Source organism: Tauraco erythrolophus, chromosome 16, assembly GCF_009769465.1.
Source record: "Tauraco erythrolophus isolate bTauEry1 chromosome 16, bTauEry1.pri, whole genome shotgun sequence".
NCBI classification, from domain to species: Eukaryota; Metazoa; Chordata; class Aves; order Musophagiformes; family Musophagidae; genus Tauraco; species Tauraco erythrolophus.
This window is the reverse complement of record NC_141480.1, coordinates 3,786,300-3,800,235: the sequence shown is the minus strand read 5'-3', so window position 1 is coordinate 3,800,235 and position 13,936 is coordinate 3,786,300. Positions and strand designations below refer to the sequence as shown.

Below are 13,936 nucleotides of genomic sequence, written 5' to 3'. Positions count from 1 at the left end.
CGTTTGTACACAACGGCCTGGCGAGGAGCAGGGAGAAGCGGGCCGGGAGCAGCTGGGAGGACGCGGTGCCAAGGCCCGGCCCCACGCAGGGACGGGGTTGCTCCACAGCCGGGCCGGGCGCCCGCTCCTGAGGGAGCCGCGGGCCCGGGCCGGCAGCCGGCAGGGCTGGAAGCCGCGCACCGCTGCCAGGCGGCGGGGCGAGCGATCCCCGGGACGCCGCTGCGGCGGGAAGGCGGGGCCGGGGGCGGGCGGCGCCGGTCCGTGAGGCGAACCCGCCACAGCGGCGGCCGCCGGGCGGGGCGGGGCCGCGCGGGGAGGCGGGAGGGATGTGACGCGACGCGCGGGCGCGCAAGGGATTGTGGGAGTTCGCCGCCAGCCCGTCGAGCCGTTCCCGTTGGCCCCGCGGGCGGAGCGGAGGCAGCGGCAGCGCCAGCGGGAGCGGGGCCGCCGCCGGCCGACGGGAGACATATTGCCGCCGGAGGCCGCGCCGTAAGTCACTGCCGTGCGGTGTCCGCCTGCTTTGTGCGCGGCTGCCCGCCCGCCGTGTGGGGAAGGGGCGGGGGGGAGGGGGGTCGCTGAGGGGCTCTGTGGCGGCGGCGCGGTGGCACCGGCCCGGGGTGCCAGCGGCCCCGAACCGGCCGGCGTGAGCTGTGAGGGCGGTGAGGTCTGGCCCCCCGCCCGCCTCCTCCCGCCTTTCCGTGAGGAAAAGCGGGGGCTCGGGCCGCGCCGGGCGGTCTGCCGGTTGTGCGTCTTGTTGCGGTGCCTCGGGTGAAGGCGGGCGATGCAGCCCGCTCCCAGCGAAATGGTGGCAGCGGGGGTTTATTTCCGCGCCTGGGCTGTGGTCCGGAGGCTGGAAGGAGTTCCGTGGGCACCCCGCACACGCTCGCCCTGCGCGGAGGTTTGGGGAACGGCCGGGGCGGCCGAGCCGCGCGTCCTCACGGCTCTCCGCCTTTATGGGCGCCTGTCCGACCGCGGGTCATCGAGCAGGAGAGGATAATCCAGAGGGACTGCGGGAAGCGCCAGTGAAAAGCAGCAGAACGCGTTTTCGCTGGGTTTTGCTTTAGGATGAAGAAACCGCGGCGTAAAAGTTGCTTGCCGCATGTGAATGACTTAATTAGAAAAAAAAAAAGCTGAATGACATTTTTTAAACCATTAGCGAAGGCTTCTAAAAGCCGTAAAAAATAAGTGTTCAGCTAGAAATGGGGCCTCTTGTTCTTTTGGAACTGTCACTTCTTATGTAGCCCGCAATATGTCTGCCTGCAGGATCTGAGCAACCTGCACGGACCATCTCTGGGTGTGGGTGTTCTCGTAGGAGACTGCAAGATGCAGGTGAATTCCAGTTCCTGCGGCTCCATGTGAGGTATATCACAGGAGTGCCTGGATTTAGACCCAAGACTGATGTGTTTGTGCGTGTAGGAGACAGTAATGGGAGCAAACTGTTTCTGTAACTTATGTCTTCCTAAAATCCTTTTGTTTCCTCTGCGATCTTGAAAAGTAAGTTGCAGGAAGGCCCATGAATTCGTATCTGAAGCCAGCAGTTGGAACCAGCTCGCGTGCAAGTAGGGTGGTGTAAAACTGAGGTTGCTGCATTTCTGTTAAAGGAAGGAGACTGTTGTTGAAATATATTTGGATGAGGCTTGTTGTTTATCTCTTGACCATACAGAGGAACGACCATTTTTTCCCCAGGACTGTGTGTGGCTGTCACTTAGCAACAGGTCTGTAGAGAACTTTGCAGATCCGCTACCTCCCCCATTCCTAAGAGTAGAAGAAATAAATGAGCTAAGGAGTAAGTGAGCAATTAATAAAAACAGAACCTGGCTTCTTAGGCACAACCCAGAGTTAAAAGGTTTAGGCGGGAACAAGACAATTACAGTTGCTTTGAAAAATATATTTTAATGCAATTAAGCATGAAAGATTTTGTATCAAGTGGTCCCTAGAAAACTCCCTGATGTGTTGGGCAGTTTTGTGTTTGTGGGGTTTTTTTTTAAAAAAAAAAAAATGTTCTGAAAGAAGGGAATTACACCCTTGTTTACTTAGTAACGATTGCAGGTGTCATAAGCTATCCCACCGAAATCTTCTAGGCCTTCTGGGTTCCTAAAGAGTAACTTTGTTTTGTTGTGTGTAAGGCGTACCCTTCTGATTGCCAGTAAAGCCAAATGTTGACAGTGTGGTTTAAGCTGTATAGTTTACCTAAAAACTAGTAGTAAGACTAGAATTTGGCCTAACGACAAAAATATAGGAAGAGTGCTTAAGCACTGCTTATTTTATAGATCAACTTTAGCAAAAGGAAAAATCCCCTGCTGCAAACTTATTCTTAAAATAAATAAGCATGTTTAAATTTGTCCTCAGGAGTTGCCTGGTTCTGCAGGTAAAATTCCAATACACAGCAATGAGCTTTGAGAACAAATATTCTCTGGATAAGATGGGTGATATAATCACGTTCCTGAAGAACGGTCAAAATCTTGCTCTCTCAAAGAAATTCAGAAGTATTTTTGTACAACTCTGCCAGCCAGGATCACAGGCTGTTGTGTGTTCTACATAAAAGGTAGTCCTGCCCCAGCGAGGTTATAAAGTAGGGATAAAGGAGCAGGAATTTGGAAGCGATGCCACAAGAGGAAAAAAGAACCTCCTTTGGGAGAGGGAATATTGACCCAGTGGGCAGCGCAGTGAGAATGCTCACAGGTTTTGTCAGCTCAGTGCTTCCTAGAGGTAAAATCGGAAAAGAAACACGTAGTGTTTGTGGAAGGAGTACTGTGCTCGCTTGCTTGTCAGGGAAGGAGGCAGGATTCAGCTCGTGGTCCTTGTTCCAGAAGGAGTGGTGCTGGAATCGCACCATTCATGGCCTTCTCAGCGGGTCCAGTTCTTGCATCCCCTTCCCTCAGCAGTATAGCGTCTATCTTAAATTTCATTCTACATCTGGATTTTGCATTGGAAGCATCCGCATGAATTCTTTATTGCGTTTTTGCGTTCTTCCAAAAACGTCAAGGGGCAAAGAAGTCTTTAAAATGTTCTTGAAAACAGTTTTTCTGAACGTTGAATTCGTAAATGGTCCAGCGATTTAAGGTCCTGTATCAAATTTTTGTGCTTCCTACCTAGTATGCAAAAAGCTGTAATGCACAAATGGGCTTGATTTCATGAGAGTACTCCCAGCAGTGGTCAGTGAAGACAATTGTATTTACGTTTTCCTAACTATTGGTGGCAGAATGCCCAGCTGAACCGTTGTCATGCTCCCAGTACTGCTCATAGTGGAGGTTTGAGCATTAAAGGGATGTTTGTTTCGGGGTTTCAGACCCATTGTGGGAGGGACGGACTTCTGCCAGTTGAACACAATTGTGCAACACTGTTTTGTTTTGCACAAAGATTTTTGTGAAAATTGTGTTCCTCTTTTCCCATCCTTTAAGTTATCACTATGGATATCTTAGTCTTTATTAATCTTCAGCAGGAAGTACATCTATTGGACGTTCCTAGATGAGAAATGTTCTCTCAGTTTTCCAAGGGAAAATAAATGTACGTATGGCGCAACCTTTTCAGATGAGAAATTAATGTAGTGCTGGAACGTCTGGTTCACAACTGACTTCGCTCCTCTGTCTGTCTCGGACTACAAAGAGTTACTGCTTTGATAAAACATTGAAGATAAAATCCGAAATCACATCAGGTCAAACGATAACTGGGTGATTAGCTCTTCTTTTATTACTGTTGTACCTGGAAACCACAGTCACAGACTGGGACACTGTTGTGCCAGGCAGGCATTGTTAGAGACCATTTTCTACCAACTCTATAAACAGCGCATCTTGTAAATGTGCCAGACCAGCTTCTGGTCAGCCAGTGACAGAGCAAGTTAGTTGTCAAAGCAAATTCAGATGCACCTTTTCAAAAAGAGTTCAGTGAGCGGCTGTTATTGTAGTGCATAAATAGATTCAAGAGAGAATGGTGGCACTTACATTGTTAATCTTTTGAAACAATGGAAAGAGAATGGCATTGCAGTTAATCCCTTGTGGTACAAAAATGAACTTTCCAGCCTAGTCTTTGTAGTGGAAAGCAGAGAAGAATAATTACTGAATCTTAGTATTTATCCTCTTGTAGTAATGGTCTCTTGGATTCCACTGCAATTACTGATGTGATCATGTAGATCTAAATTTAATTTAATCTCTTTGCTGAGTGCAGTTAATACACCAGTGGAAGCCCGAGATCAGGACAGTCCCTGCCTGACAGCAGCAGCATTCATAGTAATTTAAGTCATTAAGAACCAGTACCTAAAAACTGGTAATGTCAGGGTTTTTTTTTATTGCTGCTATTTGATGAAAGTGTCAAATTGACTGAGCTAATGAAGTACTGATATTTGGAAATCAGGTATCTCTTCACCAGGATACGCAGGCTGTACTTTCAGAATTAGGTGATGTTAAACCTTTCAGAAAAACAGATGTCTACACACATTTTGGGAAGATGGTATTTGAAAGTGTGGTTTAGTGGAGTATCTCTCTTCCCACAGAGAAATATGGCCAACCAGAGTTACTACAGCCAATTTCAAACAGAAAAATGTCAATTATGCTGATTTCATTGCTATACCTTAGTATTATTTTGTTTCTTAGAAACTGTATTTCTGACTTGCAAAGACCTGATGGCAGAGGAGCCTTGTAGCTTGAATCTTTGCTGTGAGCCAAATTAATACACCATTAAATTCTTATTTCTGTTAATTTTGAGATGTTAGAAAGCAGCATGAATCTTGCTGTGGTCTTTAAAGGGTTTTCAAAAGGCTGTGAATCAGGTGATGAATTCTGTGACTAGAGCAATCTGTGTCCACATACAGCAGAGCCACTGAAGAATATAGCATTAAATTTGATTGGAAGTCAAAGGTGGACTTAGATAAATTGGCTTTTCAGCGATATCCCCTGATTATCACAGTGATCACACATTGAAATGAAATCATTTAGTTGTCAAATATTTGAAGATTTTGGAATGTATTTGGTAAAGTTTCTCAGTAATTCCATTGCGAAGGCAAGAGAGGGGAAAGAAAGGAAAGGACTGGTCCATTGACTGATTTTTTTTTTTTTTTTTTTTAATTACCTGCTCAAATCTTGGCTGAACTATGGCACATGTGATAAGATTCCCTTTGGTTTCCTCCCTCATCTGCTGGCTAGCAGTGACTCAGCAAACAGCTCTGGTTCATTAATGTTGGCAGCATCCCAGAGTTTCTGGTGTTACAAAGATAAACCATTTGAGAACTTGAAGGGCAGGCAATTTTCTTCAGTTTTTGATCTGTTGCCATGCTCTTTACATTTCGCTTCAGTAAATCTTTTTCTGTGGCTGTTGCAAGTGAAATCTCTTGTTGTTCCCTTCTCTTTTGTCGTAGAGAACTAGAACTAGAGAAAAGACTTTGAGAGCTCCTTGGGCCATCCCTCAAGTCAAAGGCTGGACAAACAAGTTCTGCAAAGTAATGATCCTCAATCCATAATTAAGCCCCAAAAAGGTCTTCCATGCCAGGCTCTCTTTTTCCCCTTCCAAATTACATGGTTGGCAAAATTAAAAGTGGTACTTGAAACTTAATTGGAATTTCCCTCCCTCCTCCCCAACATCTAACATTATAGTGATTCACTATGTGTTGTAGGAAAGGGATCCTTGAGACAGGAAGGTCTGAAGCTCATCTTTATCACATTTCATTTTTAATACTGAAAGTTCCAGAAGTTCTTGCTTGTTTCAGTATGCAAGCCCTCCTGCGTTTCTGGTTCAGGCAAAGTTTTTCCTCACGAATAAACTTACAGCTGGAAAGCTCTTTAGTGTACAGTATGAGAGGATCAGTTTGATTGTCAAGATAGGTCCAGGGTTATCCTAAATATTAATGAGAGAAGTGTGACCAGGAGTATAAAATAAAGGAGGAAATGAACCTCTAGAGTTTGCAGAATTGATAAAATAAGCTTATTATGAAAGAAAAAATACATCATTTTATATATGGGTAGGAGTTAGATAGCTGCAGATAACAGGAGACTTGAAGGTATTAAGTAGCAAACAGTATGTTAAAGGGAAGGACATCTTCTGAACACCAGATGAAGCAGGTTGGAGACGAAGAGCAAAGTGGTTTTGCTCAGGGGTGATGTGAGAGGTTAGTTTAGTGCAACCGATGACCAATGACCGTGTGTTAACAACAAACTCAGCAGCGCTTTGGACGGATGATGTGTGTCCAGAGACAGCGATGTGCGGTACCTGTTTGTTTCCACACATGGAGGAACCACTTCCCTTCTCTAGGAATAATCATTTTCTTGCAACTCAAAATGAAAGGGCATTTCTGTTACCAGCTGCAGCGTGGCCATCCATCTGTGTCTTCCATTTGGATTTTTAGGTTGGATGAGCTGTATTTACTCCAACTCCTTCAAAGCCTCTTTGGCAGTAATTCTGTGTTGGTACATACTTTACTCATACTTTGATCCAAATGTTACAGCAGCTGATGGCTAGATGACACTCTCCCAAAGACAAAATCCCAACATCAGGAAATCCATATTCTCTTCCAGCTATTCTGACTATCCTATAAACTCATAAGCCAAATGATTAATAGCAGTTTACTGCTTAAGACTTGAAGGTTTTCTCTGGAAAAAAATACGTTTTTCATCATTCACCTATCAGTTACAAATCAAAGAGATGATGAGGGAAGCTAGAAGCACAGGTATTTCTCATGACCACTTTCCCAGGTCTTTGGTTCAGTGAATTTCTTAACATTTGTGAGATTAAACATCTGTAGTATTGACGAAAATGGATTACGAAGTATGAAAATAATTTCTGGCAGAAAGTCCATAGCCGACTCAAAGCCACACCCAGCCTTGCTACCAACAAAGACAGAGCTAAGTAGATGACAAAACACAATTGAATGGAAGGCTTTTGAAATCAGTTGTGAGCTCCAGTTAGGCAGTTTGTCAAGGCAAGAAAATTGGCTTTGTCCTCCTCTTTGCAGAGTAACAATTGTTGCAGAGCTGAGCTCACAGCAGAGGAAAGGAAAGGAGCCTTTTTGGTGACTTCTCCTTTCCAAAGTTTCCAATCTGCTTTTTGACATCAGTTTCATAAATGCAGTGTGACTTTCATCTGAGCTGGGAAGATGGGATTACTTTGTTTACCTTCAACAAGCAGTAAGCCTGTTACATTTATTTTACTTAATGTGTCGTGAAAGTATAGACTCTGATGAATGGAGTGTGGAAGTGGAAAGGAAAAGAAGCGCTTGATACTCATGTTTCTTTAGTTATCCCAAGTGGTCTCCATTTGATCGTTAATGTAGTCTGAATCTCAGTGACTCACTGAGATTTGAAAGACTGCAGGACATGTCAGCACAGAACAGAAGTTGCAGAATTTAGGAGTGGGGTTGGTGAACCTGTTTTGCCTAATTCTGGGCTCACTGAATTGTTGTGGATTCAAACGTGTGGCTAATACAGTTAGGTTCATAAGGACAAGGAGGGAATTCAGAATAAATGAGAGAAAAACAAAGAGAAGCAGAAAAATGGTGTGATGGGAGAGCATTTGTATTAGGTAGGATTTGTGCAGCAAGAAAAGAACTAGGGTGCACAGAGGTGTGTGTACCACTGACGCATACCGCTGGTTTCCCTGGAGTTCAGACATGCAGGAGGGAGGGAGGGGGAGATGGAGACAGGCTCCTTTCCTCAGAGTTCATTTCCAAACCCAGTGCCTTACCTAAACCTTCAAAGCTACCTTGAGAGCCTGCAAACCCTCCACCTCTTTGGATTTGTCAGCTTCTATTTACAGCCTGAGCAGAAATCAAAGAGAGAAAAAAAATACGTTTGACAGCTGTATCAGCAGTAGGTTTCTTCACCAACATACACTGAGATACAGTTGTCGAATATCTGCTGGGTGTTTAGACCAGGATCATGTTAAAGAAAGGTGGCAGAGTGAAGTTCATCAGATTCCTAGAGGGCATGTTGAAGTGGTACAGTCTTTGATATGGAGATAGCTGGTTTGTGATAGGTTCAAATCTCAAGGGATTTATCTCAAATCTTTCTAAAAATAGAACTTTTAATGTACAGGAGGTGTAGTTTGCCATGCATACACCTTTGTTCTGTAAATTCACACATGCTTGAAATTTTAATTCTTTAAGGAAGGTGAATACACTTTATGAAACCTTCAGTGGATACAGTTTTTCCTGGTTGGGAACATAGTTATTCCTGGCCATAACAGTCCTACTGCAGTTGTTCAAATGCTCAATCAAGAGTTTTTCCCGGAGAGCAGAGAGTGGTGTTGGTCTCCTTGCAGAAAGCATCCTCTGCTTTAATGCAGAAGCTCTATTTTACGTTAGGTAGTTACCACACTTTGCACCATTCGTGGTACTGGGTCTAATCTGTTAGCAATCTCAGAAAAGTCGTTTCAAAGCAGATTTAAAGGAAATAATTTCTCTGGCTTATGTATTTACTGTATGAAATTATGCCAAGATTACAATGGCAAGTGAACATTCTGTGCAAAATTATTTTAGGTTCTTGTTGTATACACTCCAAAAAGGCAACTTGTCTGTATGTTTTAGGCACTCTAATGCATTGCCTACCCCAAAATACTGATCTGCCTTGAAATTTAGTATATGGTAACACAGCATTGGTCCTTATTGATAACCTTTTTTTTTTTTTCTTCCTAACATATAGACTGCTGTTCCAGACCCAGTACAGACAAAATGTCCAGCAGGGGTGGAAAGAAGAAGTCAACCAAGACTTCCCGTTCCGCAAAGGCTGGGGTCATATTCCCTGTTGGAAGAATGCTGCGTTACATTAAGAAAGGCCACCCGAAGTACCGAATTGGGGTTGGTGCTCCAGTGTATATGGCTGCTGTACTGGAATATCTGACTGGTAGGTTTTGCTGAACAATGTGAAAGTAATAATACAAACTGAATTTGCACAGGAAAAAAAAAACTGAAAAAGATCCTCTGATTTATAGATGACTAGAAAAGTTACAGCTGACCTAAGTGCTAGCTATGCTGGTCACACATCTAAGCCAAAATCAAGGTAGCCCCACCCTTGCCTCACAGCTTTGATGGCTTCTGAGTATTCCAGCACTGGATTTGCTTTGAGCTGTTGTAAACACCCATCCAGGTAGGCAGTCGGGAGGACTCCTGCTGACATCGGTGTGTGTGGACTGGGCCTTCAGTGTTGCAGTCCTGCCTGCTCCCACTTTGTGCTTGATGGCTTTGTTTGGGTTATAATTGCCTGTTAAGCATTCCTTTTAAATAGAGAGCTTCTTAGTGTTTACACAGGGCTGAGATTGCTTACAGCATTGTTTAAACATTTTTGTTCAATTTACAGATTATTTTTGAGACTACATATGCTGTTTGCTATTTGGTTGAGTATATAAATGCACACTCTGTTCATCTGCCCCAGATCAACACAGCTTATCTGCTTACATTTGTAGTCCTTGCTCTGTTTCTCTCATCACATCAAAATGAGAACACCTGAAATAATTATCTCATCCTCACAGCACCGTCTTGGAGGACGAAAGTAGTATTTTTTCCTCCATCTAGAAAGAAGCTTCAGAGGAATAAAATGCTTTGCCCAAAGACACACACAACTAGGCATGCAAGTAATCTTTACATAGCAGTTCTCTTCTCAAAGGACTCTCAAAACTTTGCAAGTTTACCCCACAAACAACATTATAAAAGTAGTCTTCTAATGCGAAATTAACCCCAGCTGTAATAGTGTCAACATACAGGCTTTTTGCAATGTTAGTTTGCTTAAAATAAAAATAAATAAATAAAATAATGGATGAGAATAAACCACCAGTTCAGTCACATTCACGTGGCCAGATTGACTTACAAGTATATACCTGTAGGCTGGGGATCTAGCAAAAAGAGCAAGTGCTAGATGGGTTAGTGTTTGGAGCCAGATTCTGTTAGTATAACTAAGGAAAAGCTTGAACTGGATGTCATTTCTCCTGGCAGGGTTTCTTTATATGGTGCATCTGCTTATGTCAGTGTTCTGGTTGCAGCAGGTTCAAGTGTTTCAAGGGACAGTTGTCTTCAAACTATAATGGTGCGCCGAGTCTGTGAGGGAGAGATACAGTTCATTCTTTCTTCAACTCAAGCACAAAGTAGCAAAACGTGTGGCTTAATTTTGCTGGGAGTGTTTAAATCCAAAGTGGCCTGACTCTCTGCAGATGGTCCTTAGATGCACCTTAGAATGGATGTTGACAATGAAGAACAGAAATAGGCTGATATTTTTCTGTAAAGTTTCTTCCTCTAAAGATGAAGATTGGTAACATTAGAGAATAATTTATAGAGTGCTTGTTTTCTGTAAGGTATTCATATTACATTATGGAATTTTCTCAGCCATCAAATATCCTTTTTTTTCTTCACTTGTTCATGTTCATAGTTTTCTTTATTTGGGCCTTTTCTTTGAAAGAATGCTTTTAAACTTCATGGATGGCCTTAAAAAAAAAGTAACATTTCCTTCAGCTAGGTTCCTGCTTACAGCAATAACAACTCAAATAAAATGCTTCTTAGGGTGAAGGGTGCTTTGAATGCTGCCCTTTTAAAGGAGCAGGACCATACAGGTGAGCTTAAGGCACTGCTAATGAGCAGCACATGTTATTGGTGAACTGTTTGATTTAAAGTGTTTACTGAGGCCCTAATGGTTTAGGCACATAAGAATAGTCCAGGGAAATAAAGGTGTTTCTGCTGTGCATCTTGGGAAACTATCTGAGGAGGTTAACAACAACAACAACAACAAAAAAACGCACAAAAATTTGCATGCATGGCTTCTTTAAGAAAAAAAAAAAAAGGAAGGCGGAAGGAGAGCTAAGGGGAAATGTACCTTCTCTTTTTCTCCCTTTAAATATTTTAAACTGGTTTGTTGTTTTTATTCTTCCACTGAACACTAAGTAGATAACCTGGTATCCAGTATCTCAGGATTTTCTTTCATTCTTATACAAAGATGTGTCTCAAAAGCACAGATACTCTTTTTTTCCCTTACTGTTAGTAATAGTTTTACAGTTTATGGCTGTTTCAGTCTGGTGGGGTGTTTTTCCCCTTAAGTTTTTCACACTCTATATAGTGTAATTGTTTAGCCTTTAATGCTCAGTGTGTTTTCTGAACTTCAGGTCATTCATCTTTTTCAGTGTGATTCAGAAACGGTCCCTCAAAATGGGATGCTTGGAGATTTTTAGTTTGTGTTCTTTTTACCTTTTGGCAGTTGGTACTTCACAAAACCAGAGAAATCCTGATTTTTTTTGTCCACAAGATGTTTTTTAAAGATACTTATGTCAGCCCATGATCTGAGACTAAATCAAAGCATTTCAACCATTTCAAAATAAAAGCAGGAATGTGACATAACAGGAAGGAGACCATGTGAAGTGGCATGCTAATAAATTGGCTAAATCAAAAAAGCAATCCTGTGCGTCCAGGAAGGAGAGGTGAAACATAAAATATCAAAAGCAGTTGTAGGAAAGAAGAACTTCAGGAAAGACTAAGAGGGGAAATGACGGAGACATGACCTAACAGAAAGGAACCTCCTAAGGTCTGAAAACTGGTTCGTGTGTGCAAAATGTGGCGCTGACTTTAATCCTTTAGAAGATGAGGTGCTAAATGTTTCTGGCCTTTGCTGAGTTTTGACTCTGATGTAAATCTGAAATTAGCCCATAATGTGCTCAGATCTTGGATTTTGGTTTGGTTCAGTTTGGGGTAATGCTTCCAGCTGTTCAGATTTGGAGTTCTGTTCTGGATCCGTCTGTAGTTACAACTTTATCTGCTTTGGCCTTTGAAGGTAATTTACTGTTACCATGTATGTGCTGCTACTTATCAAAAACTAAAAATACACGTTCTGTAATTCCTTGTAGTGTGTGGACCTATTTGTAATTTAAGCCTTCTTCAGTCTGTGCCCAATGAAGTGCTTTTCAAGCTACATTTGTTGTTCTCGTCCTTCTGAATTAGCATGTTTATACACGGCACAGCCCTGCTAGCAGGAATGTGCACTGTTTTAACACACAGGAATTAGTCTGGCTGCTTCAGTTGCTGTGAACTAAGAACTGCTTCTTTGTTGTGCTGCTTTTCACTCTCTTGGCTTCTGACAATCTCTGTAGGGGCTGGCTGGACTAGATCTGTGTTTCTGTTATAGTAACTTTAAAAATAATATTAATAGAACTACTATATTATTAGATGTACAGTTTGTCTTCTGGTCTTCAGCTAATAAAGTGTTTTTCCTTATTTACATTTCGATATACTTGATATATCACCAGGTTGCGTAGCGAGTATTCTCCTCCTCTTACTTATTCACTAAAGGTTCTTGTTGCCTACAGGTGATATTGCGAAGTAATTCTCTTGTCAGCACACCCAGTGTATGCAGCTTGCTTTCTTAAGCACAGCACCTGCTTATTCTTTCCTGCTTTTTATCCAAGGAAATAATGTGTAATGTCCACTGTAAACAGGATGGAAGTGTGTGTTTGTGGATGAATGTGCAGACAGTACCTTTGAGTTTTACCAGTATTGAAGCAAGTGGGTATACTTCCTTTCTTTACTCTAGATAACAGTGTGGATGGTGAAGAACTGTAATGCATGGTTCTTACTATTTTTCCTTCTTTGGGGTAGCAGTTCATGCAGTGCTGCCTGTCTTTCAGGGAGCAGTCAGAATATTTGATTAATTTCTCCTTATGCTGCAGAACTAATTTTAAGCATTATCAACTGCTTTAAGCTGGCAAGAAGTTCAGTGTTAGTAATTCCTTTTGTCGTCTGTTCTTATTGTGGCACTTGTTTTGCAATGGTTCACTGTCTGTTTATCTTCCCTAACATGTACTTCAGAAAACGGCAATCCACTGCTTCTTTTCTCTGCAAAGTAGTGCATCAGTATCAGTTTATGTAAAAAAAAAAAAAACAAAACACAAAAAAACCCCAAAGCCAAACTAGGTCAGTTGAGGATGATCACAGACTTGGTTTGGGGCATTACAGCCACTCAGATGAAGTTGTATGGTTTGTATTTGTCAGAACTGGTCCAGCCGTGCATGTAATCAGATGCATTTCCTTCAGATGTATAGCCTGCATAAGTTACAATATAGTCTAAACTTCCTTACTAACTGAAAAAGATACTCCTTTGCCCTTAAAAAATAGAAATCTCTTGAGCATATTTAAAGGCAGCAAGAACGAGGCCTGCAAGTGATTTCTTCTCCCCCTGCCCCTCATCGCCTTCCCTACACTGTAAATAATTTTCAGTTGCCAAAATGTCATAGCAAATGAGGAGAAGGAGAAGTTTATAAAACAGCAGGAGAACAGGAATACAGAAGAAATGAGACTTTGATTTATATTTGTTCTGTACATACTGAAGTAAGGTAGGGGAAAATGTTAAATGTCTGTTTTCTCCATTAGATTTTTTCTCAACTGGGTTTTTATTGGCCGTTATGTACTGTTGATCATGTATTTTGTTAAAATGTAAATAAGCACCTTTTGAGTCCCATGGTTAGAATTGCATCTGAGGCATTCTGGTGCTTACCTGAGTTTTTGTTTTCAGGCTTTCTGATGTCGCCAGAATCCCTTAATGGAGGTTCATGTGCTGGAGCTCAGCATTCGTTGCGTTTTCATCTTGATTAATTTTCGATGTGGAAAACTTTCTTAAGCCAGCTGCTGAGTGGCTGCAAAATGAAAGTCCTTCCTGAATGCAGTAAGTTTAACTGCTCGCTTCAGATGCTCACTTTCTGATGTGCAAGCTGATCAGCTTGAACTGCTGGTCACCTCTGGTGTTCTGCTTGCTGCTGGAAATTTTTACAGGGTCACAGAGGGAGACATTGATTTGCCCTGTTTGTCAAAGCAGATGTACTGCTGAACTTCTGCTTGGAGGCAGAGGGTTAGCTCAGAGGTCCACAGTAAAAAAAGCATTAGGTTAAATGCAAATTCAAGTTCCAGACATTCTGAGAATACCATAAACAATGGTCCTTAGGGAGTCATGAAATTTAAGAAAAGAATTAATTGACAGTATCTTTTTGA

At 42.4% G+C, this 13,936-nt stretch overlaps 1 protein-coding gene across 6 annotated transcripts in view; it reads left to right on the top strand.

The window, feature by feature from the left end:
• The first annotated feature begins 471 nt into the window (after nucleotides 1–471).
• MACROH2A1 (macroH2A.1 histone) overlaps nucleotides 472–13,936 on the top strand; it is a 47,761-nt gene continuing 34,296 nt past the window's right edge. For 5 of the 6 annotated variants that reach the window (XM_086621621.1, XM_086621618.1, XM_086621620.1 and 2 more), the window contains exons 1-2: nucleotides 472–489; nucleotides 8,625–8,825. In XM_086621621.1, coding sequence (XP_086477747.1) covers nucleotides 8,654–8,825 — 172 coding nt within the window. In that variant the 5' untranslated portion in view covers nucleotides 472–489; nucleotides 8,625–8,653. Of the gene's footprint in view, nucleotides 490–8,624; nucleotides 8,826–13,463; nucleotides 13,614–13,936 lie in introns of those variants that run through there. The other variant, XM_086621622.1, reaches the window with a different exon arrangement.